Source organism: Mya arenaria, chromosome 12 (genome assembly GCF_026914265.1).
Source record: "Mya arenaria isolate MELC-2E11 chromosome 12, ASM2691426v1".
NCBI classification, from domain to species: Eukaryota; Metazoa; Mollusca; class Bivalvia; order Myida; family Myidae; genus Mya; species Mya arenaria.
Window position 1 is genome coordinate 51690922 of NC_069133.1, and position 27538 is coordinate 51718459.

The 27538-nt window shown below is 34.5% G+C and overlaps 1 protein-coding gene across 2 annotated transcripts; it reads right to left on the bottom strand.

The window, feature by feature from the left end:
- Positions 1 to 6907: 6907 nt before the first annotated feature.
- Positions 6908 to 21472, bottom strand: LOC128210247 (uncharacterized). 2 transcript variants are annotated; one of them, XR_008257128.1, is made up of 4 exons: positions 21393 to 21472; positions 9174 to 9264; positions 7859 to 8010; positions 6908 to 7415 (listed from the first exon to the last, which is right to left on the bottom strand). XR_008257128.1 is itself a non-coding variant. In XM_052914466.1 (4 exons), exons 1-4 carry the CDS (start codon positions 9538 to 9540, stop codon positions 7309 to 7311), a joined length of 405 nt encoding a protein of 134 aa, XP_052770426.1. In that variant the 5' UTR covers positions 9541 to 9551; the 3' UTR covers positions 6908 to 7308. The 2 variants fall into 2 exon arrangements, 1 of the variants encoding a protein (XP_052770426.1); XM_052914466.1 differs by lacking the exon at positions 21393 to 21472 and adding an exon at positions 9486 to 9551.
- Between the last annotated feature and the right edge of the window lie 6066 nt (positions 21473 to 27538).

A 27538-nucleotide genomic window follows, 5' to 3' on the forward strand; every position in this document is an offset into this window, starting at 1 on the left:
ACAACAACAATGACAGCAACAACAACAATATGGCTGACTTTTTTAGCTTTAAAAATCATCTCCTCTTAAACTACAGTTCTAAATTCAATGAAACTTTACAGGCAGCTTCCTTGTGTGACGTTCTACAAAAATACAACAAGGGGTCACGATTAATCAACAACAACAACAATTACAGCAACAACAACAAAATGGCTAACTTCCTATTTTGCTTTGAAAAAATATCTCCTCTAAACCTACCAGTCCAAATTCTATTAAACTTTACAGAAAACTTCCTTAAGTGACCCTCTATAAAAATACACCAAAGATCATGATTGACCAACAACAACAAAATGGACAAAATGTTAAAACTGATAGATATGTAAAGTTTACTCTTGAAGCAAGGGCAGCAAGTCTTGCTATATGGTCTCCCTTTTTGATGGAGATTCCACTTCTTTATTTTTTAGTAACAAGGGAGTAGATTTTAAATTTATTAAGTCTTCAACATAGTCACTTAAAATTATTGCTCATTTTTTAGGTTCATAGATTCAAATAATTATTATAAACTTTATTCTTAAGAAGGAATTTCATATTTACTAAATAATAAATTTAATAATCAGACTTTCCCATTGAACTTCATGTAGATTATTCTAAGCTACAATCTCATTTTCTGTGTGGATAGTGAATAAGCCTTTATGGATTTAAAGAAAATTTGGTTTTGAACATGTGAAGGAATGTGATGTAGACAAAGATGGAAGAAGCAATGATATAAGTGGAAGGTGCTTAATGTGTTCTGATATTTGTTTATTAGAGCTTAAGGCACTTTATTGATTTTATTGGATGGTGCATTGTTTGTTGTTTGTGTATCTATACTAAAATCTCTTTCAGTGTGCAAGCAATTTAACATAGTTTTGTTAGTGTGCAGGCAATTGAACGAAGTCCTGTGTGTGTGCAGGCAATTGATCAAAGTCCTGTCAGTGTGCAGGCAACTGAAAAAAGTCCTGTCATTGTGCAGGTTTCTGTACCAAGTGCTGTCAGTGTGCAGTCAATTATCAAGTCCTGTCAGTGTGCAGGCAACTGAACAAATCCTGTCAGTATGCAGATATGACAATCAAATTCTGTCAGTGTGTAGTCAATCATCAAGTCCTGTCAGTGTGCAAGCAACTGAATGAAATCCTGTCAGTGTGAAGTCAATCACCAAGTCCTGTCAGTGTGCAGGAAACTGTGACAAGTCCTGTATGTGTGCAGGCAACTGTGACAAGTCATGTCATTGATTATCCAGGCAACATGTTAGATCAGTATATTTTTCAATATTCTTTGAGAACAAATATCAAGCTTTATTGATTACAACGGTTAAACTCTTTTACTCAGGTGAGCGATTTAAGGGCCATTATGGCCCTCTTGTTATTTCATTGATTGTATGGGTGTATTTTCTAAAATCATAAAATGATGTAAGAAAAGTTATTCTGAATTTCCTTGTTCTTGTTTGAAGAAAATGTGTTGAGGTTTTGGCAAAGCGTAGTGTCCTCATCATTGTTTTGTGCAAATCAAAAACATTCAAACAATGTAATAAAAAACATACAGTCAAGCCAAGTACTCAAGAGGCATAAGGTTATTGCCAAAGAGACTGGTAATTTATTTAGACAAATAAAATGCATAGAAAGATATATAACTCAGTTGCATAGTCATGCTTTAGTTCTCTTCTTGTTAGTTTATGGTGAAGACTGGGACATTCAGTATTTTTTATAATTAAGATTTAATTTTGTATTGGCAACTTAAAGCCATGATACCAAAATACTCAATGCACTTAAAAGGGCTTTGCACAGAAATGAAATTAAAAATAGGAGCAAAACCTAAATTATAATCAATATTACATTGGATTGCATACTGATGGCTCCATCATTGCTTGTCGAATATTTGAAATAAAATTAAGGGACATATGCATGTTGATCAAATCTGAGAGTTACTGGAATTACCTGTATATGTGTTGAAAAAAGGTCTGGTGAACATTGATGAAAAGCTTAGTAACCTAGCTAAATAGTTTGTTTAAGGCTTTTATTTACCAAAAATAAATGTTCACTTGAGTATCTTATCAGTTACTTTTTTGGTTGTTATTTTTTAAGAAAAAAAGACAATTAACTCATAAATATAAAGACTAATAATTAATGATTTAGATAAATAGTTTGTGTATGGAAACCTTTAATGAGAGTATTTATTCAAAGCCTATTTAAAGAAAAAGTGAGCTCTATGTGAAGCACGATCTACCGTGATCAAATACTATTTTAAGACAAATCAAGTTCTGCCAACTTAGCCAACACAAAGATTTGGACGAACTCTCACGCACTTGTATGGTATATTATTCATTGAGCATTAAGTGGCAAGTCACCACCCTATTCCCAACCCAAAATAACTTATTACACAAAAATGTTCAGTTTGCAGCCCGAACCCAATAATGCTGCATCAAAGGCATGCATGGGTATCAACTGATAAAGCTGACTGGGGGGGGGGGGCAAGCTCACACCCACTCTGTTACAACCCACAGAGTTCTGGACAATGCAATCAATGTTGTTTTTTTAAACAGAATAGTAATGTTTTTTTGAATGGCAAGAAAAGCTGAAAACACACACGCAATCTATGACTTCTAACTTACTTTACATAGGGTAATCGTAAGCTGGTTGAGAAAATGCTGACATTTAGTCCATACATGCATTTAATCTGATATATTGGTTAATGCATGCCATGAACAATATGACCATTTTGATTATTGTTAAGTACATTTTCTGTGTGTTCACCATTTTTCTAGAGGGAAAAGTGTACTTCAGGTATAAACTAGAAATGTGTCCATAGGACACGGATGCCCCCACTTCGATTTTTTGTCACAGAAAATAAGCCATAATGATTATTCAGGATAATCTGCACAAGGGCAAATCCTTTTCAAAAATTAGATCGGATTAGATATTTTTTAAGTATTGTTGGGAAATAAAGGGCCCTAACTCCTAAATGATTAAAGCGATTTCCATGGCTATCGAACTTGATCAAGGTATTATGGTCACAAACATGTGTTAAAAGTTTGGTGAGGATTGGACAAACAGTTTTCAAGAATTAGATCGGAAACAATCTTCGGGACGTATTTTTCAAGTCTTTTTTTGCAAATAAAGGGCCGTAACTCCTAAATGACAAAAGCGATTTCCATGGCTATCGAACTTGATCAAGATATTATGGTCACAATCATGTATGTAAAGTTTGGTGAGGATTGGACACATACTTTTCAAGAATTAGATTGGAAACATATATTTTTGAAGTATTTTTGGCAAAAAAGGGCCGTAACTCCTAAATGACTAAAGCGATTTCCATGACTATCGAACTTGATCAAGATATTATGGTCACAAACATGTGTTTAAAGTTTGGTGAGGATTGGACAAACGGTTTTCAAGAATTAGATCGGAAACAATCTTCGGGACGTACGTACGTACAGACAGACAGACGTACGTACGGACAAGGGCAACCCTATATGCCGCAACTTTGTGGGGGCATATTTGTGGGGGCATAAAAACACCTAATTATTCAAATGCGAACATTCTTTGATGTTACAATAAACCTCTTCTCTTAAACAAGCACATTTAATTTAACACTATCCATTTCCTTGTTGTTACAATGGGCCGGATTGAAAATGGTGTTAATCCCTGTGTAGTAATTTCGTATATCCCTAATACTATTTACGTGGTCTATCTCGAAGCTTGCCAGTGAAGGCAGAGATGTTACGATTGCTAAAATACATGTATATTTTTCCTAAAATTGTGCCATTTGTCATTTTCTGATATTTCCAAATGAAAATGTATTATCTATTTACAGAAGTATAAAATCACATCAATATTTCTGTAGTTGTTTACACGGGGACACATTGAAAATTGGAATTTGCTACATACGGTCTCCAACTACAGAATGGGATGATTGAATTTGGCTCGTTTGTCTAAAATCAATATAGCTATACCAACATATTGCATACCATTATAAAAGGTAATGACTCCTCTTTTCATGTCACCTTTTGAAAAATGGATTATTTCTATGTTGATTAGGCAATTTAAATAAAACCGGAATATACCATGAAATGTAATAATTTTAAGTTACATACCTTGTTTCTTTCTTGTATATCAAAGACATTAATTATCTTCAGATGTGTTGTTTATCTCATTATATGTACCCAAAATGATATTAATCAACATTTTAGACACAAACAATGAGCCAGATGCCTTGGTTTGAAATCAGATTTAGACAATGCGTCGATGTAACGATTATCTACTTCTGGCCAAATGAACGTATAAGTTCACCTAATTACAAACGTGAGCTATATTTTAAGCACTATGGTCAAGTATTGTTACTACTTAGTATCTTAATCTTGCCAAACAATATGCACTAAATAATGCTGTCCATATAAAGGGTCCACATATAAACAGCCACTTCAGAGTCATTTGATGTTTTTTGAATTCACTAAAAAATTGACATTTAGACACATTTAAATTAAAATACGTAAACCAAGAAAAGAAAAACAACATGAGTTTTACAGGACACACTTGAGGATGAAATTTCATAGCGGTAATATCAAGTATGCAAGTATCAGTTATTTTAGTTGGAACGCAAAAAAAATAAAGATGTCTCAATATTGACATCAGTGGTATACTTTGATGACTTGTAGCTTCAAAACTGTTTCGAATATTGAAAATGTAAATACAGTCTCTAATTAGACCTATACTGTTTTGATTGTATACCAATTTTAAGACATCAACTTGAAAATATGTTCAGCGTTGCTTTCCACCTTAATATAATGCACCAGTCAACATTACAAAAAAGCATGGACGGCATTTTAGACTGACTAATGACGCGGTCGTTTATATGTGGACCCTTTATTATATAAATTATATGGACTATATATTATTACTTTCGTATGCCAACATTACTTAATGAAAACAATACTTGACATTGGTACGGAAAATATCACTCACATTTGTAATAAGGTGACTTATACGTTCATTTGGGCAGTTGTAGATAATCGTTTCATCGGCCCTGTTGTCCCAACTTAGGATAAATGGCAAATTTAAAGTCAGGGGACGTAACTTTTCCGTGATTAGTTGAAGCTAGCATTGACAAGCTCATCTTCAGTTTCGTATGTATCCAATTCTAGTTTTATCATATCGCGGTTTGAACTTAAGCAATAGACACATTCCGATTCGCAATATATGAAGACAATTTCGAATCAAACGTAGTAATATTTCAGTGATAAGTTGACATTTACATGTTTAGTTTCGTAATCGAAATCGAGTTAAGCGTATTGCGGTTTAGCGTTAGCCACATAGCGGTTTGGCGTTTAGCGTTAGACATATACATAGCGGTTTGGCGTTTAGCGTTAGACACATAGCGGTTTGCAACATCGTGAAATTTGCTAGCCAGTTACAGAAATGTAAATTACGATATAGCACTTTATAACAACGAATTAAACAATACATGAATGGAATGTATTGTAAGAGATTACTAATAAAGCATTTAAATGTTAACACATTGCCAATTTCATTTTTGACCCAAATACCGTTCCATACACGTCAACCTTAGCTTATCTTTTGAGCTTGCCAAATACGACTGAAGTGATACAATTGTCATTTCTCTCTTCGATAAGAAATATTTATATTAATAGTTAAATTTTACGTGTTAAGTAAGAGTTCCTAACGAAGTTTTCTTCTTCCGAAGTTTTCGAGCGCGAACAAAGATAACGTCTTAAAAATAAACGTCTTAAAAATAAACGTGATTTTTCAAAAAGAAATTTTTTTATGTAAGAAAATTGTGAAGTGAATTTTTGGAAGAAAATACTAGTCTTTCGACTAATAAGCGTTATCGTGTTAGCACCAAAGCAACCGCGGTTAGTTAAAAGTGTAACTGTACGTACAGCTAGACTTCTAAACAACTGCACTTATAAATGCATCTTCAATTTAGACGATTACACTAGACCAGCATCTGCTTGACTTCCCAGGTTAGGAACAATACTTTTGTTCAAATTTATATTTTGATAATTTCATTTCCTGAGATATAAATCCGGCTACCAACATACCTGATAAAGCAAAAATTATCATGCACCCTGAACTTCAAAACACTTCAGTATCTCTTTAAATAAACACAAAGATCTCAAGACTTTAGTCAAATCTGTTGATTCGTACCTCAGAACATTTCACTATCTCCTCTAATGAACGCAAAGTTCATTCACAGTTGTCAAATCTGTCTATTCATTTTGATTATTTGACCTAGTCAATTGCAAATTAGCACGCCACTTTCCTTGGTGTCAAAGCCAAAGGTAAACTAAAGTTATCACTAAATCAAACGTCAAGCCCTGGTATTTGAACGAAAAGATAAACTAAAGTTATCATTGAAGTTGATGAATAAACCCTGCCCAGACTCAGTTTATAATAGTAAATAAGTAAGTTTAGAGAAGTTATTACGCTTATGTTCATATTCAATATCGCTTTAATTTTCTCAGAGTACTAAATGTAAAAAAAGAAGACTCGTTTATATGGATTCGGATTTTTACATTTTTAACATTTATTATTTATTATGTATGTTTTATAAGTATTTTTTTAAATGATTCGAGATTTGTTTGATTGTGTCAAGGGACAAAGATTTTTAGAGTTTAGTTTTGTCCGAGTCATGCATAGATCCGTTTTGTAAGAGTCCATTTTAGATTAGTTATGTCAGAGATACGCATGGATTAGCTTTTAGCGAGCCGTGTAAGTAACATATTGTTTAGCTCCACACTTATGTTTAATGAGGTAGCTCCATTGTAGTTTTAAATGACGAAGAACAGAATAAAGCTGTTACAATTACTCTCTTCTTAGCTCAAAACTATAAGGATAATATAAAGCTATCAATAATTACCTGTTTGTGACGTTGAGCAAAATTATTGGCGATCAGTTTACTCACTTTAAGATTATTGGCAATCAGTTAACCCACGATTAAAAACTGATGGAACTATATAACGACGTCGAACGAATACAATTTTAAAACTGACAGCATGAACGCAGGAACGTTTTGTATCAAAGAACAACACTATGTCTTCATTAATAGCGACACGGTCCCAAGTCTTACTTTCAACACATGCTTGAAGACGGATCTTGCAAGCAGGAACTTCATCCACACCTTTAACACAGCTGTTTCAGTTTAATTGAAATCAGTAAGACATAATTAATAGTTAATGGTTAACAGTTAAGAAAAACACAAATACATGTAGATATTTTCATTAGTTCAAATATTATGTTGTTCAAATCATCACGATAGCTAGTAATATCATAGTCTTTAGTAATTCCCGCCCTGTTTTGTTTGTGGTGGATAGGCGGCGCCACCTCCCGCATATGGTGGCGAGGCGAACTGTTGCCCTGGATACTGGACTTGCTGTCCCATTTCTGAAATTGTGTGTAGATATGTACTGGTCAGAATATGAGTGAAATGTAAAAAATATTGTTTTACAGAAAAAAAACTGCTGGATTATAGCTTTTATCTTGTAATTGAATTCATATTACAGATAAACCACTAAGCCAGCTAAGCCATTTCTTAAAACGACGATTGAGCATATAAGCACTAGTCAGAATATGTGCTATATAACGGTCCCTGAAAATTATCTCACCACTCCACCTTCCTAAAACATCCAAACATCAAACTACTTATCAATGATGGAAATTACCATGAAGCCAAAACGCTTGAAGCGATTTGTTAAACAAGCCCAAGTCCATACGCGTTTGTCTGGGCTTATTTAATTTGTGTGGTTTAACAAAACTGTATGTTCAAATCAGGGTGGCTCGTTGTCATCTAAATTGAATTAAACCGATGAGGCTAGAACTGTACATACGGTTGTTAGTATTGACAACCGTCACGCCAGGCGATCCGGTTTGCTGGACGACCACGGGATGGTATCTTCGCCGACAACACACGTAGATCCCGACCACTATTCCGATAAACACCAACACACCAATCACCGTGCCAGCTATGCTACCCGCACCCCTGAAATACATGAAAAAAAGTTAAATAAAACCATTCAATAAAGTATACAAAAGATTTGCATATCCAGGTATTCACCTATATCACAAGGGGTTCCGAGTTCTCCCTATATGAATAAATCTGGTGTTTCTACCCACGGAACGGACATGCGTGTTTTCCTGTAAGCTTTTAGTTTTGTTCGCTATCGTGTAACATTAATTTGGTAGTTAAAAAACTCGACTCCATTTTATTAAACCTTGAAAAAAAGTATCGGCATTTCGAAAGTTACAATATAAACAACTCAAAACCATTATTTTACAAATCCCTGACATCTCTAGTAATATAGTAAAATGACCCATTTTGATTGTTTCTGATTCCCATATCTGCCTTTGTTATGAAATATCGTGTTTTAAACTGAAAACTTATAACATACTTAAAGAAAACAACCTCTCTGTTTGTAAAGTTCGAAAAATACAGTGTAAAACGTTTTAACCTCGACAGGGACAAGACAGCAGCCAAAAATGTATGTTTCGAGAAAGATTAAAAATACAGATATGAAACATCCGATCATATTTTCTCCTCATGGGCACATGTGGCGGACACATCCAGGGGATAAGGATGACGCCCATTGTCATTAAACTATTGATCAAAGAAGTGATTATATTCCGTCAATAAGTTATAAGACATTGATGGATAATCCATAGAATTATTTGATCAGGGGCCGTATTCAATAAGCATCTTAGTGACTATTTTCATTTTAGTTCGAGAATTTCGTAATTTTAGACAACGATTTATTTAAATACACTCTACCTTTTATGCGATTTATGCGGCTTAATATATATTATTTAGACATTTTCCTTGCTTATTTTCATATTTTTGGTGTACAAGAATTGTTCGTTTTCTTAAAATTAAAATTAGGAAAAAGCAATTTTTCACTGAGTTGAAAATTGTTACTAAGATGCATATTGAATACGGCCCCAGAGAAGACAATCAGCCATTGACGAGTGCCTAGGCGGAGCTATTTTCCCATATATGTCAATATACTGCATCATTATAATCAGGACAACTTGTAAAACCCGGCAACGATTGTAGGTGCTCTAACCGATGACTTTTTTCGGAAATCGTATGTCACCTGAAATCCCCCGTAAGCCTGTCAAAATTTGCATTCCGATATAAACAATTCTTACCAACTGTGACAGCATTCAAGGCCGCTATTACAGCAGTATCCAGTTTCGCAGTAAGTAATTCCATTCGCACATAATTGGTAGCCATGGATACCTAATAAAAAACAGATGTTAATGTTTTTAAATCTCTAAATTAAATAACCGTTACGCTATGCTTATTATTTAATGAATATGTTTAATAAACAAACTGCAATAACATTGATAACAATTACAACGTTGTTCCGCCTCTTTCACGCCTTTTGTCTTGGCGGCTATATTTTTGTACTGAATAAAAAAAGATTTTTTTATTTGAACTTGAAACAAAAGTATAAATACCAGTCGAGCAGAACGCCAAAATAAGAGTCAGAATAATATTAAGATAGGACTCCATAATTGTGTTAGTAAGTCATACAATGAAGACAACGAATTATGATGGCGATTATCAGAACGATCAGTATTTATTCACTTTATTATCACTGCACTGATTACAGTGTGGACATACCACGTGGTTTGTGACGTCACATTTAGTTATAACGTGAAGTAAAATACCGCTCGACTCAAAAAGGATTATCGCTGTAAGTGTGCTATTTTTATATCAATTTTTATAAAACCTAGCGGAGTCTAAGCGGAAAAATGTACACTACACTCGGTTACTAAGCGGCATGTTGAGTAATTTATAGTTTTTTTAAAAAAACCGTGGGCAAATGCTGAAAATGGACAAAATATTGTTTGTTATGACGAGAAGCAAATTACGTTTCTGGTCCAAAAAGTTGTTTATATATATATTCACCATGTTTGCCTTAAAAGGGAAGTGTCCGAATGCCTATTATATCCTCAGGATATATACATACCTACAAATAAGGCATACAGTATACAGAAATATCAAATGTTTGTATTTTGTAACGACGAACAGCAAAACCTTTTTGGTTATGACGAAAAGCAGTTTTTAGGAACAATTGCCGACCTCGCCCCATCTTGCTATGAGCCCACTTTGAACCTGTTTTGCAATGAGCATCGGTTATATTTTACAGCAATTAAAAGACATATATGACAACTACATGTCACTGCGAAGTATGCCACTCAATTTATTGATCAGAAAACCTCATGATTCCAACAACACGTTGCATGTTCTTCATAAGCTTGTCTGGTATTTTTTGACAAAAATAGAGTTTATGTGTCGTCGGTAGGTTAGAAGTGCAACTTGATTAAATGCATATTGATAGACATATGTTGAAGTCTATACATAGTGATAAACCTTGATGTCGAACAACTGAAGCAAAACTATGTTTATCGGCACAATAAAGAGGGTCAATGATTTAATCAAACAAAATGTCTTCTTTTTCAGAATGATGCGGCCTCCCCTTACCATGGGGAAGCGCTGCAGGCGAGCAAAGAAAAAACAAGGGGGAGGACGTAATTTCGTTTCATGCAAACATTAAGTGGGAAAAAAAATCATGGCAAACAAAATGGCGGATTTAGAATGAAAAGTACTGATTTAGGAACCAACTTTTGCCTGATAAGTGGACTTTTTCTTAAAATTTTGAAAAATGTATGCGTCCAGTATGTGGCGAATAACATATTCTTCGATCGATATCTTAGTTAAGTATCATACGTTTAAAAATAAAAAAACTTTGCTTGCATGTATATATTCCTATTTTCAAAACTTGGTTATTGCTCGACTGAAATACTCGTGATCATTAGCGATTCTCAGAACTAAAAACGTATCCTCTCAAGTCTAAACGATTGTGCAGAAGTTTGTTTACATTTCACCAAAATGTGGATAATGTGCTTGCAATAACAAAATGGGGGGTTAAGGAACAAAAAATCGGCCAGGAAACGTGTACAGTCGAGCAATAACCAAGTTTTGAAAATAGGAATATATACTTGCAAGCACAGTTACAACATGCATCGATATGTAATATTTGCCTAGAAAATACGAAAAATTGTGGATAAAATCAACACGTTTATTTGTAAACATTGCCTCCTAAGCCACAACCTTTTCAATAACTTTTTTATCTTTAAACGTATGGTACCTTACTAAGATGTCGATCGAAGAATTTTTTTCGTCACATACTGGACGCATACATTTTTCAAAAAATTAAGAAAAAGTTCACATACCAGGCAAAAGTTGATTCCTGAATCAGTACTTTTCATTCTATATCCGCCATTTTGTTTGCCATGAAACCTTTTTTTCACTTAATGTTTGCATGAAACGAAATTACGTCCTCCCCCTTGTTTTTTCTTTGCTCGCCTGCAGCGCTTCCCCATGGCAAGGGGAGGCCGCATCAGTCTGAAAATAGAAAGCATTTTGTTTGATTAAATCATTGACCCTCTTTATTGTGCCGATAGACATGGTTTTGCTTCAGTTGTTCGACATCAAGGTTTATGACCATATATAGACTTTAACATGTCTATCAATATGCATTTAATCAAGTTGCACTTCTAACCTACCGACGACACATAAACTCCATTTTTGTCAAAAAATACCAGACAAGCTTATGAAGAACATGCAACGTGTTGTTGGAATCATGAGGTTTTCTGATCAATAAATTGAGTGACATACTTAGCAGTGACATGTAGTTGTTATATATGTATATATCTTTTAATTGCTGTAAAATATAACCGATGCTCGATGCAAAACAGGTTCAAAGTGGGCTCATTGCAAGATGGAGCGAGGTCGGCAATTGTTCCTAAAAACTGCTTTTCGTCATAACCAAATAGGTTTTGCTGTTCGTCATAACAAAATACAATCATTTGATATTTCTATATACTGTATGCTTAATTTGTAGGTATGTATATATCCTGAGGATAGAATATGCATTCCGACACTTCCCTTTTAAGGCAAACATGGTGAATATATATATAAACAACTTTTTGGACAAGAAACGTAATTTGCTTCTCGTCATAACAAACAATATTTTGTCCATTTTCAGCATTTGCCCACGATTTTTGAAAAAAACTATAAATTACTCAACATGCCGCTTAGTAACCGAGTGTAGTGTACATTTTTCCGCTTAGATTCCGCTAGGTTTTATAAAAATTGATATAAAAATAACACACTTACAGCGATAATCCTTTTTGAGTCGAGCGGTATTTTACTTCACGTTATAACTAAATGTGACGTCACAAACCACGTGGTATGCCCACACTGGATTAGACAATGTACAGATTAAATGTTCTATTTAGTATTAGTATCAATAGTTGATAACGTTTTAAAGGCCTAGTTTAATCCTTCTCTAAGTGACCCCCCCCAAAAAAAAACAACAACAAAAAAACAACAACAAAAAACGAAAAAAGCAACCGTGTATTGTACACAGCCTCTGTGTATTGATCTTAATCTAATTGCCTAATTGTCTTATCAGATCTCTGATCTGAGTATCCTGCTGTGCAGTTTTGGAGATTTTATTATAGAAATGGAGCCTAAATGGCCATGAGCTAATAAACAAATACACAGAAATTGGCCTCTACTGTGACACCAGTGCAATTAGCGGGAGATGCACAGCAGGGGATTATCATGCCAAACATTCTTAAACTAGGTCTTTAAAATGAAAAAAAATGGTTATGCATATGAAATGTACACTCCATCAGTACAGTAACAAGTTGCGTGTGATCACATAAATATTGTATGTCGAGGTATTTATCTAGGAATACGAGGTGTATCCGTATGTCTATGTGTGTGTGTACGTATACGTGTTTGTGTCTGTTTACTGGTATTTGTAAGTGTATGTGTACGGCTATGTGCAAGTGTATTTGTACGGGTATTTGTAAGTGTATGTGTACATGTACGGGATGTGTATGAGTACGGGTATATGTAAGTGTATGTGTACATGTACGGGATGTGTATGTGTACGGGTATATGTAAGTGTATGTGTTAGTGTATGTGTACTAGTATTTGTAAGTGTATGTGCACGTGTATAGGAATGTGTATGTGCACGTGTATGGGAATGTGTGTGTGTACGTGTGTGTCTACGTGTATGCGTACTGGAATGTGTGATGTTGACGTGTGTGTACATACACAGATATGTGTATGTAAACTAAAATGTGTATGCATACGATTAAGAGTATATGCATGTCTATGTATGTTGGTGTGTACGTGTATGTGCATATCTAAGTGTACTTGTTCTTGTATGTGTTCGTTCATTGGTTTGGGTTTGTGTACGTGTACATGTATGTGTACGCGAATGTGTACGTTTATAATAATATGTTTTATGCATGTCTCCTATGGGTTTACACGTTTATTAATGGTAAGTTTTGAACAGTTCCAGCTTTACATTTTAAGCAATGTTTATTACAAAATCACATTTACAACCGAAGGCATAATATAATCAAAATGTATTGGTTTAGCATGAACATGCGATAGATATACAAATCAACCTACATGTATAATTTGATAAAAGAAATCTGAGATCATAATCGTGTATTGTTCATGTTGATAAAAATGAATGTGGATATCTTCATCACGCGCTCAATAATATGTTTAAACAAGAGCCGTCGTAAGACAGCGCGCTCGACTTCGCCGCTTTGACTTAGAAGTGAATACAATAACAATGTAATATTACCAAGTTTCGTCTATTTATGTCAAACCTAACTAAAATTATTTAATACATAATGTCACTTTGATGCTGCCCTCCCACCACCTAAAAAATGACGCAAGTCATTAAAATAAATTGATTTCCCATTATGAAAATGTGGTAAAGAATGTACAAATATGCCTTTCAAAAGAAATTAAAATAAAATTAAAAAAAAAAATAATAATAAAAAATCAATGACCATATAGTATAGCCCTCCTTGTTTTCCCTTGGTAAAAAACTGGTTAAGAATGTAAAAATGTGCCTGTCAAAAGAAATTAAAAAAAAAACATATTCAAGGGACATAATTTGTATTTAGGGTTAAAATGGAGTTATGTTTCTTGTTGTAAGATGGTCGTAAATATTTTTTTTGAATTTTATTAAGTGCATTGAATGAAAGGTATAGAAGTTTTTTTTATTAAAATCCCAACTTGCCCTTAACTTTTACTTGCCTAAAACTTTAGCCTAAGTCAATCAGGGACCATAACTTGTATTAAGGATATGGTGTTATGTAACCTCATTGGGTGATGGTCCTGAACAATTGTGTGAAGTATTAAGTCAATTGAATGAAGGGTATAGAAGTTATTACTAAATATCCCAACCTGCCCTAAAACTTTAACCTAAGTCCAATAGTCAATCAAGGGCCATAATTTGTATAAAAGATAATATGGAGTTATCTAACCTCATCATGTGATGGCCCTGAACAACTGTGTGAAGTATTAAGTCAATTGAATGAATGGTATTGGAGTTTTAAGTGAAAATCCCAACTTGCCCTAAAACTTTAACCTTAGTCAATCAGGGCCATAACTTGTATTAAGGATAATATGGAGTTATGTAACCTCATTGTGTGATGGTCCTGAACAACTGTGTGAAGTATTAAGTCAATTGAACAAAGGGTATAGAAGTTATTTATCAATATCCCAACCTGCCCTAAAACTTTAACCTGAGTTTCATAGTCAATCAGGGGCCACAATCTGTGTAAAGAATAATATGGAGTTATCTAACCTCATCATGTGATGGCCCTGAACAACTGTGTGAAGTATTAACTCAATTGAATGAAAGGTATTGGACTTATAAGTGAAAATCCCAACTTGCCCTAAAACTTTAACCGGACGCCGACGCCGGGGCGAGTAGTATAGCCCACCTATTCTTCGAATAGTCGAGCTAAAAATTGTTCATGTATTTGAACATTTTACGTGGTGTGTTCATTTTTATGATAAACCCGTTAACGGTTGAGTTACAATGCCACTTGCGGACACGCTTCTTTTCCGTTAACATTGTGGCATAATAAGGTTTTTCAGTTTTGACATTTAAGAAAGTTTAACACAGATTTATTCACTCAAATAAGTTTTAGAGACTGTCTTAATTTTAAGAATATTACATGTTTGCATATATATATATCGGTTATGAAGACTCTCAATACATGAGTATATGCTTTATGTCATCATGCCAGGTTTAATGTCATTACTTTTTGGTGCACATTTATTACCAACGCGTTCCGATATTATTCGTCGTGTTCGTATGTAAATAGTTATTCTTCGTATGATAATTCAAGTTTGTATCTTTCTTTATTCTATAGATAATATAAGACAAATATCAGACAGAAGTTTTTTGAATTGGTATTACTATTCATGTTTAAAGCCAGGTTAATATCATTATATACTTTATTTTATAGTTTTATGCCTACAGCCGTTTAGCCTGTTGTTATTGTTTCGTAAAGTGCGGTTGGACTTGTAACAATTTTAATGCATCAACCGCACTTACTAACGTCGAGAAACATTTTGCAGCTCGCTTATCAAAAACCTAAATCTAGTCATCCTAGCTCAATCACAGAGCAAGAAAACAGAAGATTTTGTAGACGTTCCATCAGTAAGAACAACTAAATATGGAAAAAAAACTCTTTCCGCTTTGAGGCCAGTCAGGAATGGCACAGCCTCCCAAAGAAAATAAGGGTCTCCCAAAACTACCTGGAATTTAAAAGGCTGATACGCAGCTGGACAGGTCCCTCTTGTAAATGTTCAATGTGTACATTATACCTTTTTGCTTTAAAAAATTGGAAGAAATTGAGAACTATAAGATGTTGCACTGAATATATTTTATCCTTTGCCTTAACGGAAAAGGAGTTTTGTTTTCAGTGGGATGGCTTACACCCACTGGACATGATATGGGATTCAAATCCCAGAAAAGATTTCAGCGGACTTCTTTGATTAAAATAACAACTTATTAAATTAAATTACATGGGCTAATATCTAATTTTGATTGTTCAAATTTATATAACATCTGTCGAACACATACAACTACATGTGTTTTTCTTTCGGCAAGTATTTTGTTTATGTGTAACGACATTACTTTTTCAATTTTTTCAATTAACATTCGTTTACAGTGATAGGTGTAATATCAAAATATCATGATACATATCATACCTCCTCTAAGCAATACTTGCAAAGTATTTTTCCTATCATGCTAGATTAATTATAAGTTTTTTTTACAAACTACACATCGATGTACAAAGCTGCTATTCCCTTGTACATTTTGCTACTTACAATTTTGCTACTTCAATGTATATGACTGCCCTTCAAGTAATACTGTTGAAAGAACTAACCATTTTACAGTGGTATATCAACTAGTGGAACCGTGCGCGTGTGGACTGGCCGTACAGCCGGGAAAACTTGTTGGTGTTATCACTGTTCACGATGCTCTAATCCTATTTTCCTATTTGTATTTGTATGCATGCTCCAATGTGTGTTTATTTTAACATATACACTTTTATTTCCAGGTCACGAACTCATTGTTATTGTTATTTGATATGTTATGTATGTTTGTTATTCATGTCGGAAAATAGCTCATTTAGCTAATGTTTCTTGGTAACACATACCCGACTTTAAATAAAGATTCTTGTATTTTGTATGTTATAAATTTACTATCGTACTATTGTTGTATGAATTGTTTGGGTTAAGCTTACTATTGTTTATTCAGGTTTTATTTGGAGGAGCTAGGCTCGATTTTTCTTGCAAGAGCTTATTCGTACTCTTTGTTTTCGTACAAACTCATATTGTTTGTTCTTTGTAAGGTTATTCTATACGATCTGGACAAATACAATTTAACATTCGAATTTCATTGTTAATGTCATACTCTAGTAATTGTATACCATAGTTACTGTTAGTTATTCTTAAACCTTTGTTCATTAATTTGTATTTCTCAGGATTTTACCGCTTGGCACATCTACACATCGTGTCATTCGTCAATAAACGGTTATGCTATCTTAGATCTAAAGTTATACGTATCCCCGGTATTGTAATACACATGACTGACAAAATACCAACTACCATTATGATGATGTTGTTTGCTGCTAATAATGCTGTTGATGTTAGCTTGGTGTTAAAATAATGGTGATGTAACGGTACTTGTGAATTAATGTCGTTGCGTATTCTTGAGAATATCATTGTACTTTTGAGTGGTTATTACGTTGTAATGGATGATTGTTGGGCAACTAGTCGTCGAACGACTATCCATGACTTGTCGTGCGACTATATGTCACTAGTCGTGAGACTGCAAAACAATCCGTGCGTATGGTCGTAAAAGTCGTACGGCGGTCCTAATATTAGTCATGACTAGTGCAGCAGTATCCACTGTTGCAGTAGAATCCATCTCCGTAATAGTCGTTACCATGAACACATGAAATAAACAATTGTTAATATTTTAATAATTGAGTTAACTAATCGATGAATTAATTAAAAGCTATACATTTTCATGAATTTGGTTAAAAAATAAACAAAACTATAAACATTAGTTGAGCAGAATGACAAAATTAGTGTCAGCATTGTTTAATATCCATTATTGTGATACTAGGATATAATAGATACAAACGAATGATAATGGCGATAATCAAAACGATCAACATTTATTCAAATCTTATCACTGCATTGATTAGGCAATGTTCAAGTTATATGTACTAGGTACCGATACATGATAACGTTTTATAATTAAATGTTTGCTATGTAAGAATGGTAACACTCCATCATCACACTAACAGTTTGCGTGTTATAACATGGTTGTATGTAATGTTTGTTCTTAATATATGATTAATGCATTTATTATTAAGTTGTATGTTTATCGTATAAATGGTATATTTACTTTTGACGTTTGCGGCGTCGTCGGTGTCGGCGGCGGAATAAAAATGTCCATATCATTCATCCAGATATAATTAGGTGACACACCTTGTGAGCATAATATCTCGGTCAATTCGATCACGGGAGTTATTCACCTTCAACACAGTTTTAAACCTAGTTATTGACTGAAGTAATTATTTCCCTATTTTGATGAAACCTGTTGAGAGTGTTTGCAGACATAATCTTAATATGGAGTTTGATTGTGGAGTCAATAATCTTAGTTATTCCAAACGTATGCCCCTTTAAATTTAAAAAGAATAACATTGACATAGTGTGCCGATAATGACTAAGTTTACCAACTCATGTTGAATCTTAATGGCATTGTCTCCAGGTATGTCTCATTCAAGTTTGTTCATGAGATAAATCTTTCTCTTGAACAATATGGTTCTTTCCTTTTTTGGAGTAGGTAATTAACTTATTGATGAATCATAGAATCAATACTAAAATTAGTGACAGGATTTGCAGGCATAAAATCTTGATCAAATTCGATCATGTGATAAATGGTTCATGTAAACCCAAAGTTATGGTCGTTAAATATTGAAATACACCGGGCTTGCTTATTGTTTGGGTAACATAATCATACAAAGTTCTTGATTAACAACAGTTTGTTCATTTACATTTTTGGATGGCACTCCAAGCACTCAAACAACCAATCCGGTGTAATTCTAGACATACGTATTATCGCTTGCCTTCAAAGCCCATGATGCGATGATGTTTCATTTAGATAGTACACAGATAAATAGACTTGATGTGCGCCCAGAATGATTCTTTCTGCTCCAAGTGAATCTGGACACAAATAAAACTAGAGCTATCACTGAAGGTGATTAATACCCCCAAACGCCGCCTCTCATTATGATTTATCATTGTATGAAGTTTTATGAAATTACATCTAGTAGTTTTCAAGTTACTGTGCGGACAAAAGTTTGACAAAAAAAAACACACAGAAAAAGGCAGTAACTCTGTAATTTGCTAAAATAGTGTAATGATTCATGTACACTGAACTCCTTCTCATTGTGCATATCCATTGTATAAAGTTTTATTACATTCCATCCAGTAGTTTTCAAGTTATGCTCCAGACAAGAAATAAGTAACAAAGGGCAATAACTCTGTAATTGGCTGAAATAGAATTGCGGTTCCTGTACACTGCACTACCTCTCATTATGATCTATCACTGTATGAAGTTTTATTAAATTCCATCCAATAGTTTTCAAGTTATGCTCCGGACAAGAAAAAGTAACAATGGGCAGTAACTCTGTAATTGGCTGAAAAAGAATTGCAGTTCCTGTACACTGCACTTCCACTCATTATGATCTATCACTGTATGAAGTTTTATTAAATTCCATCCAATAGTTTTCAAGTTATGCTCCGGACAAGAAAAGGTAACAAAGGGCAGTAACTCTGTAATTGGCTGAAAAAGAATTGCAGTTCCTGTACACTGCACTCTGATCTATCACTGTATGAAGTTTTATGAAATTCCATCCAATAGTTTTCAAGTAATGCTCCGGACAAGAAAAAGTAACAAAGGGCAGTAACTTTGTAATTAGCTAAAATAGAATGCGGTTCCTGTACACTGCACTCCCTCTTATTATGATCTATCACTGTATGAAGTTTTATTAAATTCCATCCAATAGTTTTCAAGTTATGCTCCGGACAAGAAAAAGTAACAATGGGCAGTAACTCTGTAATTGGCTGAAAAAGAATTGCAGTTCCTGTACACTGCACTTCCACTCATTATGATCTATCACTGTATGAAGTTTTATTAAATTCCATCCAATAGTTTTCAAGTTATGCTCCGGACAAGAAAAGGTAACAAAGGGCAGTAACTCTGTAATTGGCTGAAAAAGAATTGCAATTCCTGTACACTGCACTCTGATCTATCACTGTATGAAGTTTTATGAAATTCCATCCAATAGTTTTCAAGTAATGCTCCGGACAAGAAAAAGTAACAAAGGGCAGTAACTTTGTAATTAGCTAAAATAGAATGCGGTTCCTGTACACTGCACTCCCTCTTATTATGATCTATCACTGTATGAAGTTTTATGAAATTCCATCCAATAGTTTCAAGTTATGCTCTGGACAAGAAAAATTAACAAAGGACAGTAACTCTGTAATTGACTGAAATAGAATTGCAGTTCCTGTGCACTGCACTCCCTCTCATTATGATCTATCACTGTATGAAGTTTTATTAAATTCCATCCAATGGTTTTCAAGTTATGCTCCAGACAAGAAAAATTAACAAAGGACAGTAACTCTGTAACTGGCTGAAATAGAATTGCAGTTCCTATACACTGCACTCCCTCTCATTATGATATATCACTGTATGAAGTCTTATTAAATTCCATCCAATAGTTTTCAAGTTATGCTCCGGACAAAAAAAAGTTACAAAGGGCAGTAACTCTGTAATTGGCTGAAATAATTGCAGTTCCTGTACACTGCACTTCCTGTCATTATAATCAATCACTGTATGAAATTTTATTAAATTCCATCCAACAGTTTTCAAGTTATGCCCCAGACAAGAAAAAGTTACAAAGGGCGGTAACTTTGTAATTGGCTGAAAAAGAATTGCGGTTCCTGTACATTGCACTCCCTCTCAGTATGATCTATCACTGTATGAAGTTTTATTAAATTCCATCCAATAGTTTTCAAGTTATGCCCCAGACAAGAAAAAGTTACAAAGGGCGGTAACTTTGTAATTGGCTGAAATAGAATTGCGGTTCCTGTACACTGCACTCCCACTCATTATGATCTATCACTGTATGAAGTTTTATTAAATTCCATCCAATAGTTTTCAAGTTATGCTCCGGACAAGAAAAGGTTACAAAAGGCAGTAACTCTGTAATGAGCTGAAATAGAATTGCGGTTCCTATACACTGCACTCCCTCTCATTATGATCTATTACTGTATGAAGTTTTGTTAAATTCAATCCAATAGTTTTCAAGTTATGCTTCGGACAAGAAAAAAGTAACAAAGGGCAGTAACTCTGCAATTAGCTGAAATAGAGTTATGGTTCTTGTGCACTGCACTTCCTCTCATTGTGCTTTACCATTGTATTAAGTTTTAATAAATTCCATCAAGTAATTTGCAAGTTATTGTCTGGAAAAAATAACAGCAAAAAACACACAAATTAATGGCAATACCTCAGTAATTAGCTAAAGTAGAGTTATGGTTCTTGAACACTGCACTTCCTCTCATTGTGCTTTACCATTGTATGAAGTTCCAATCAATTCCATCCAGTACTTTTCAAATTATACTCCGAACAAAAAAAGTAATAACTCAGTAATAGGCAAAAATAGAGTTATGGTTATTGTACACTGCACTTCCTCTCATTATGCTCTACCATGAAGTTTAATCCAATGTCATCCAGTAGTTTTTAAGTTATGCTCCGGACAAGGTAAATTGCAACGGATCGACCGACAAACCGACCGACCAACCACAGGGTGACTCCAATATACCCCCTTCAAACTTCGTTTGTCAGGGGTATAATGACTGCAAAGGTCCCAACTTACATGAAAACAGTAATCTAGATACGCTTATGCAAGACCATTAAGAAACTACGTCTTGGTGTCGCAGACCAATTGATCAAATGCTGCTTGATGTTTCTTTCGCCCATATAATTCGTGCATTGTCTGGAAAGAAAGATATCATTTTTAAAAATGCATACTTGCAAAGCACGATATAAGCATAGTCGCCGTTGAGCGCCAAAACTTGCTTTTCACGAAGCGTTGACATTATTAAAAAAAATAATACAGTTTAAATAGAGTTATTTCTTTTTGTAAATGTAACTGTTGAACAAAATTGGACAAAAGCGGTTAAAGGTCTACTTTATGGATTAGAAAACTGCGTTGAGTATAAAAGAAGAGTTTATATTTAAAAATAACTAACTACAAGGTTATAGCAATGTTTTAATAACGCACCAATACTGGTCTTAAGATCCTATTGGAACAGTCTGAAGAATAATAAAGTTGCACAGTTTGTTCCGTCAAATAGAACACATGTCACCAGATCAGAACACCAAGGTCCTCAATCAACAATGTGAATAACGGGGATTAGATTAATGTAGCGTGACCAATGGCTATTTAAGTATGGGAATAAATGAGACTACAAAATCAACGCTTACACTTACGAACTATCTCAAACCCCTATCATACACAGACGCATTGCAAAAGCGATTGAACGGCGTTGTGAAATTTCCCAGACCGCCGTGAGTCGCAGGACAAAATGAATCTTTTTAAGATGATGGCATTTTCACGGCGACCTGTGTGTTTCTATGGAGCTTCATGGCATTCTAGTTGGCCATTATCTGCGCTCTCGTGGCGCTCACGCATCGAATTGTCACGACGCTCATACTGCGCTGAAGGCGTGCAATTTTGCACTACCTATAAAATGATATATCTATCAATCTCCATTCTTCCTTTTGATTTGAAGTGACCATGCCCGCCAAAAGAGGTGGAAATATGAAGAAGGGAAAGAGAATCACAGCGACGCAATCATCCGAAAATATAGGCAAGAAATAGCCCCGCTAGCTGTTTAACATCAGGCATGGAGAAATGAATGTTTATTTGCATATATGTGTTGGGTTGATTCATTGTCATACAAACGACGATTGACTCAGTATAAGCGCGTTGGGAGTGCAATGATCGCCGTTAATGCTCCGTACAACCGTTGTAAGAGCTAATCCGACCTCAAGGCAATCGCACTAATTAACTAAAGATTGACACACACAGACAAAGTGAAAGTCATCTTCAATATAATTAGAATTACAACAAAGGTATTTTCCTAATTCGCCATACACAGTGGCGTTGCAAGTAAATGTTTTGACTCTTAAATCTTAATTATCTTATACAAAACTTTAAATGAAGTCTTTTTAACTCTTTAGATTTGGTGTACCCCCAAACCTATGCCGAATAAACTTAGATATATCCAAAAAAGCGTTAAATAGCAGACACGCTACATTTGCTTTGAATACTTATGTAAAAAGTACAGGAACAAGCTCAGTAGCAACCTTGTTTAATGAAGTCAAACTTTGACATTTACAAAATGTAATAATAATTTCCTTAAGGGCTTTACCACTCAAATGATCTTGGTTAATTTTGGTTTATCAGTATTAACTTTTAATCCCCAAGTGTTGCAGCAATTTGCAAAATTATCCAAATGGGGTTGAATTTCGTCAGGAGATTTGTCTGCAATGGCCATGCCATCAGCAAATAATAATAAAATCATTACAATATCACCTATGTGTAATCCTAAATTAATATTACTTAGCTGATATAAATCAATATCTTCTAAGAATAGAGAAAAGCAATAAAAGGGACATAACTTAGGTAGGTAGGTAGGTAGGTAGGTAGGTAGGTACCATGTCTTAAGTTTGATGTTATTATCATTATGTGTCATATGACATAAATTGACTATTATAACACAATTGATGTTAGAGGTATAATGTACTTTCCCCGAGCGATAGAAAAGTATCAAATATCACATGAAGAGTGCACAATAGTAACATATTTGAAAGTCCTACTATATAGCGTATTTTCATTTTCATTGATTTCATTTGCCCAAGTATTCTTATGCATATGCTTAATTTAATCAGTGTTAAACACTTTTTGGTAAGTTGCGTGTCATTCATTAGCATAAGCCTGTTCCACAATCTGAACACAGAGTACTAGCGCCGGTACAAACTGGGGAGCCAACCAATGTATTCGACCATGGCGAGTATCGGCATGAAGCGGTGAACATCAAGGAAATATCTCATGGCCCTATGTTTAACATTGTCGAAAGACTGAAACTTCTTGAAGCCCCAAATAGATGAACAAGAATCCATGACGGTATAACGCATGAGTTCTAAAGCTATGATTTAAAACCAAGATTTTTAAATGATGCAATTTACTGACAATGCCACTTAACGCGCGACCTGCGGCCTTACTCACAAGTGTAGAAAAAGGAATTATCCCATTCAAATAAGTCGATCCAAAAAAAATAACCATGTTAGACATTATTATCTTGCACACGGGCAAAGATAAAACAATAACCCGTACGGAACATCACATTGTAACTACCTCCCTTGTTGAAGACTGTTGTCTGTAGCATCATACGAACCTTGTCTTGTGGCCATATTTAGAATGCTTATTAGTTATTTCTCGCTTCAAATGTAACCATAAAAAAGTTTTCATAAACCTTTAAAGAAATAATGCTTCACTCGCCTAAGAACTATTTAAAGACCGATTTGACTTTTAACATAATCTGAATCACTGCGCGCATATCCATGACAACCACGAATAATCACATACCCATACGCATTTATTTTCACTACGCACAAAAGGGCTCCAGCATTTTTTTTTACTTAATTTTGTTTAACTGAGGTTGAAGAAAAGGCATCTACTATCTCGTGTAAGATAGGTTCATCCATACCCTCGCGCAGGGTCTAGATGAAACCTATCTTACACTCTCGGCTATGAAAGATACTTATACTCTTCTCGTGATATATGACGCCTAGATACTTGTATCGATCGACAATTTCAAGGATATTATAACAACTTTTGAATACGACATCACTTCTTTGTGTTCTGCCCTGACAAAAATGCATACACTTTGACTTGTTGCAATTAGTTAATACCCTCCAGGGCTTACACCAACAATAAATGCAGTGTCCAGCATAGCTGGTATTTTTTCTGCAGTGTCATTCACGAGCACTATATCGTCCGCATACAATAACATAGAGAGTTCGTGATCAGCCACTTGCATTCCAAGTTCAGATTCATCGCCTGCCTGTGCAAGGTCATTTGCGAACACGGCGAACAATGTTGGCGACAAATAACACCCCTGTATTACGCCAGCACAAGCTTATCCCGCGATAGTTTATTAGAATACGAGGGTCCGAAGTAGGGTCTTAGGATAGGGCATATAATTGCTTTTCGGCACACACTTGGTATAATGCTTATGATTTTTCCCTTTAATTATTTTCATAATATTCTGAACACTTTTTATGAAAGGGGATTATAATACCTTCCGTCCATTGCTCTGAAAAATAACCCGAATTTAGTATATTGTTAAACAAATCGCAAAAATGCGACAATAACTTACCATCATTTATAATTTTGATTTACTTTCACTGTTTTGGGATATATTTACCACTGCTCGTAAAATGATATCTGTATTTATAACGTCCAATACTTTTTGCACAAATCCGTATTATCACTCGTACCAAACTAAATTTTATTGCATAACAACAGTCACGTCATACCAACTGATCTGTAGAAACCATGAATACCTGACTTAGATCTCAGGTATTTGTCTAAAACATCACAATCAATCGTAGACAGTCAACTCGTAAAATCACCTAAATGTGAGTTTTGACATTACTCGTAACTACTCGCGTCGAATAATGTCTAGATTCATTGTGTCATTGGTCCCCTTGGTCGTTTTAAGGCACCCACCCCATAACACTGTCTGTATATGGACCTTATTGGGATTGTGCGTATATGTGCAATACTAGCCCTATTGACCCCTACCATACATGAAAGACTCGGACTCGGACATTCGGGTTAAAAAAATACTACACAATAAATACAAGAGCGACATGACCCTCAATCGCTTACCTGAAAATGTTGATCATGCTTCTTGTTACCAAGTTCCTTTGGGATCAAAGCAAAATTGTGGCGGATTAATAATTCGAAAAATGTTCCCAATATTTTATCCCCTTTTCACCTCAGTTAAATTTTGAACTTTATCGAGACTCAGGATACAACCAACACTGAATACGTTTCTAATGAGCACAAAACAGATGTAGCGTATCATGTGTTTGCTCTGAGAGTTTGAAGATCGAAGGGAAATACCTCTACAGTGTTCTACAGTGTTTACCATTCTTTTTCTAAGACATGGCCTCACGACATAGTTTTCGATCCCACGAGACTCAGTTTCGAAAGTGACGAATATTTCATAAAGACAATGATTATAGTCAAGTTTCATTGCATGGTGATCAATGTCACGACGTGGCATAATGGGAACATACAAGCATTTCCTTATATGTTGCCTTACAAACTAGGTTTTGATCCGACATGATCGAGTCCTGAACTTGACCTGATTTCATAAATAAAGAAAAAACACAAATAAAATTCGAATCAAGTTTAAAAAAGATCAATAGCAAAAATATGGCATCACGAGTGTTTTGACCCTAGATGGACCATTTTAAATCTTGACCTTAATTGTAAAGAGACACATTCTGACCAACTGTAAGAAGACAAAACACTAAATAAGTGTTTAAAATTAAATTGTCGACGACAGACATTCAGCGATCTTAAACAATTACAAATACAATACAGAAATATGTTCTCGGATGCACATGTGTACATTTTACAGAACCATGAAATACGTGTATTTATAACAATTGAAAAGGGCACTAAACCTTGAACAAATGTCAAAATAAAAAATGCACTTCAGATCTACATTTACTAAATGACAATATAGACAAGAATCAGCACAATTCTTGGTTAACTGTAGAAGCTGCGTTTCACAACATATGCTTATGTTGCGAGCGTTGCACTTAGACTTCAGATAGTTCACTCTTTATTCTGACTTAATGTAAAAATGACAAGCCAAAGTCATACTAAACAGAAAACTAGAAATAACAGCAAAAATAGTCACTTTATTTTGGCAAACATTCCGACATATCATAAAGGTTTACAGAAAATGTATATAAATTGTGGGTGCTCAATGCAGATCATAGAAAACTAACCTCAAAAAGGGTGTGTGATGTTAGGGTGAAGGACATAATTGTTAAGGGCAAGTGCAAGTCTGAAAAATGTTTGAATGAATACTAGGAAATGATCATGATCAAGGGTGAAGGAGATGCTCACATCTGATTGGCTAAAAATGCTTGCCCTTAACTACAATAAATATAAACATAAAGTGGTCACAAAATAATATACATCATACGTCATGAAATATTCACTAAGGGTTTTTATAGTAATTTTACTCAATGAAGGAAATCATAAAGTATTAAGAAAGTGATCAAACAGTCGAGCACTGAAAAAATCATTTTATCAGATTGGTAGATAAATGTCCAGATCAATTCACTTATATTTCAAGACAAATAGATTATCCAATTTCACTCAATGATAAAACCTTTAAGTATTTGCAAAGTTCTAATACGTGAATTGTAATTTCCCACTGTAGTTAATCACAATATTTAGTGTATAATAATTCAACCTTGACACTAGAATGTAAACAAATGCCTCAACCAAAGGGGAATTCGGTTCCTTTCTATTTATAAACACAAAGTAATATTGAAGAGCGAAAGTTCAAAGAAAAAGAAAAAGAAAAAAAAACAAGCGGAAAGAAATTCTCCCTTGGACATTAGTGGTCAAGGTTACACACCACCATTGTTTTTCCCTATATAATTCAATGTAAAATTATATTTTTTAGACAACATTTAAAGGCATTTTGAGCGAATGCAGGCTATGATAACCACATATATTCTTAAAGTACAAGCTTTAAATTACATTTTAAGCCAATAAAAAAGGGGGGTAAAGTTATTCCTAAGAAAAATCACTCCACTTGAAAAACAAACTCTAAAAATTGCACTGTCCGCCATGACAGTTCTTCCAAAATGACCTTTCAACTATAGGACAGCGGTTTATGCTTTAATCTCTACTCTAAA

Bases quoted from the DNA above. Each gene is read 5' to 3' on its own strand.
- LOC128210247 (XM_052914466.1), bottom strand. From the start codon at position 9,540: ATGGAGTCCTATCTTAATATTATTCTGACTCTTATTTTGGCGTTCTGC. The intron at 8,011-9,173 runs GTAAGAATTGTT...CATGTATTTCAG, and splicing joins CTTGAATGCTGTCACAGTTG to GGGTGCGGGTAGCATAGCTG. The intron at 7,416-7,858 runs GTATGTACAGTT...ACACAATTTCAG, and splicing joins GGTTGTCAATACTAACAACC to AAATGGGACAGCAAGTCCAG.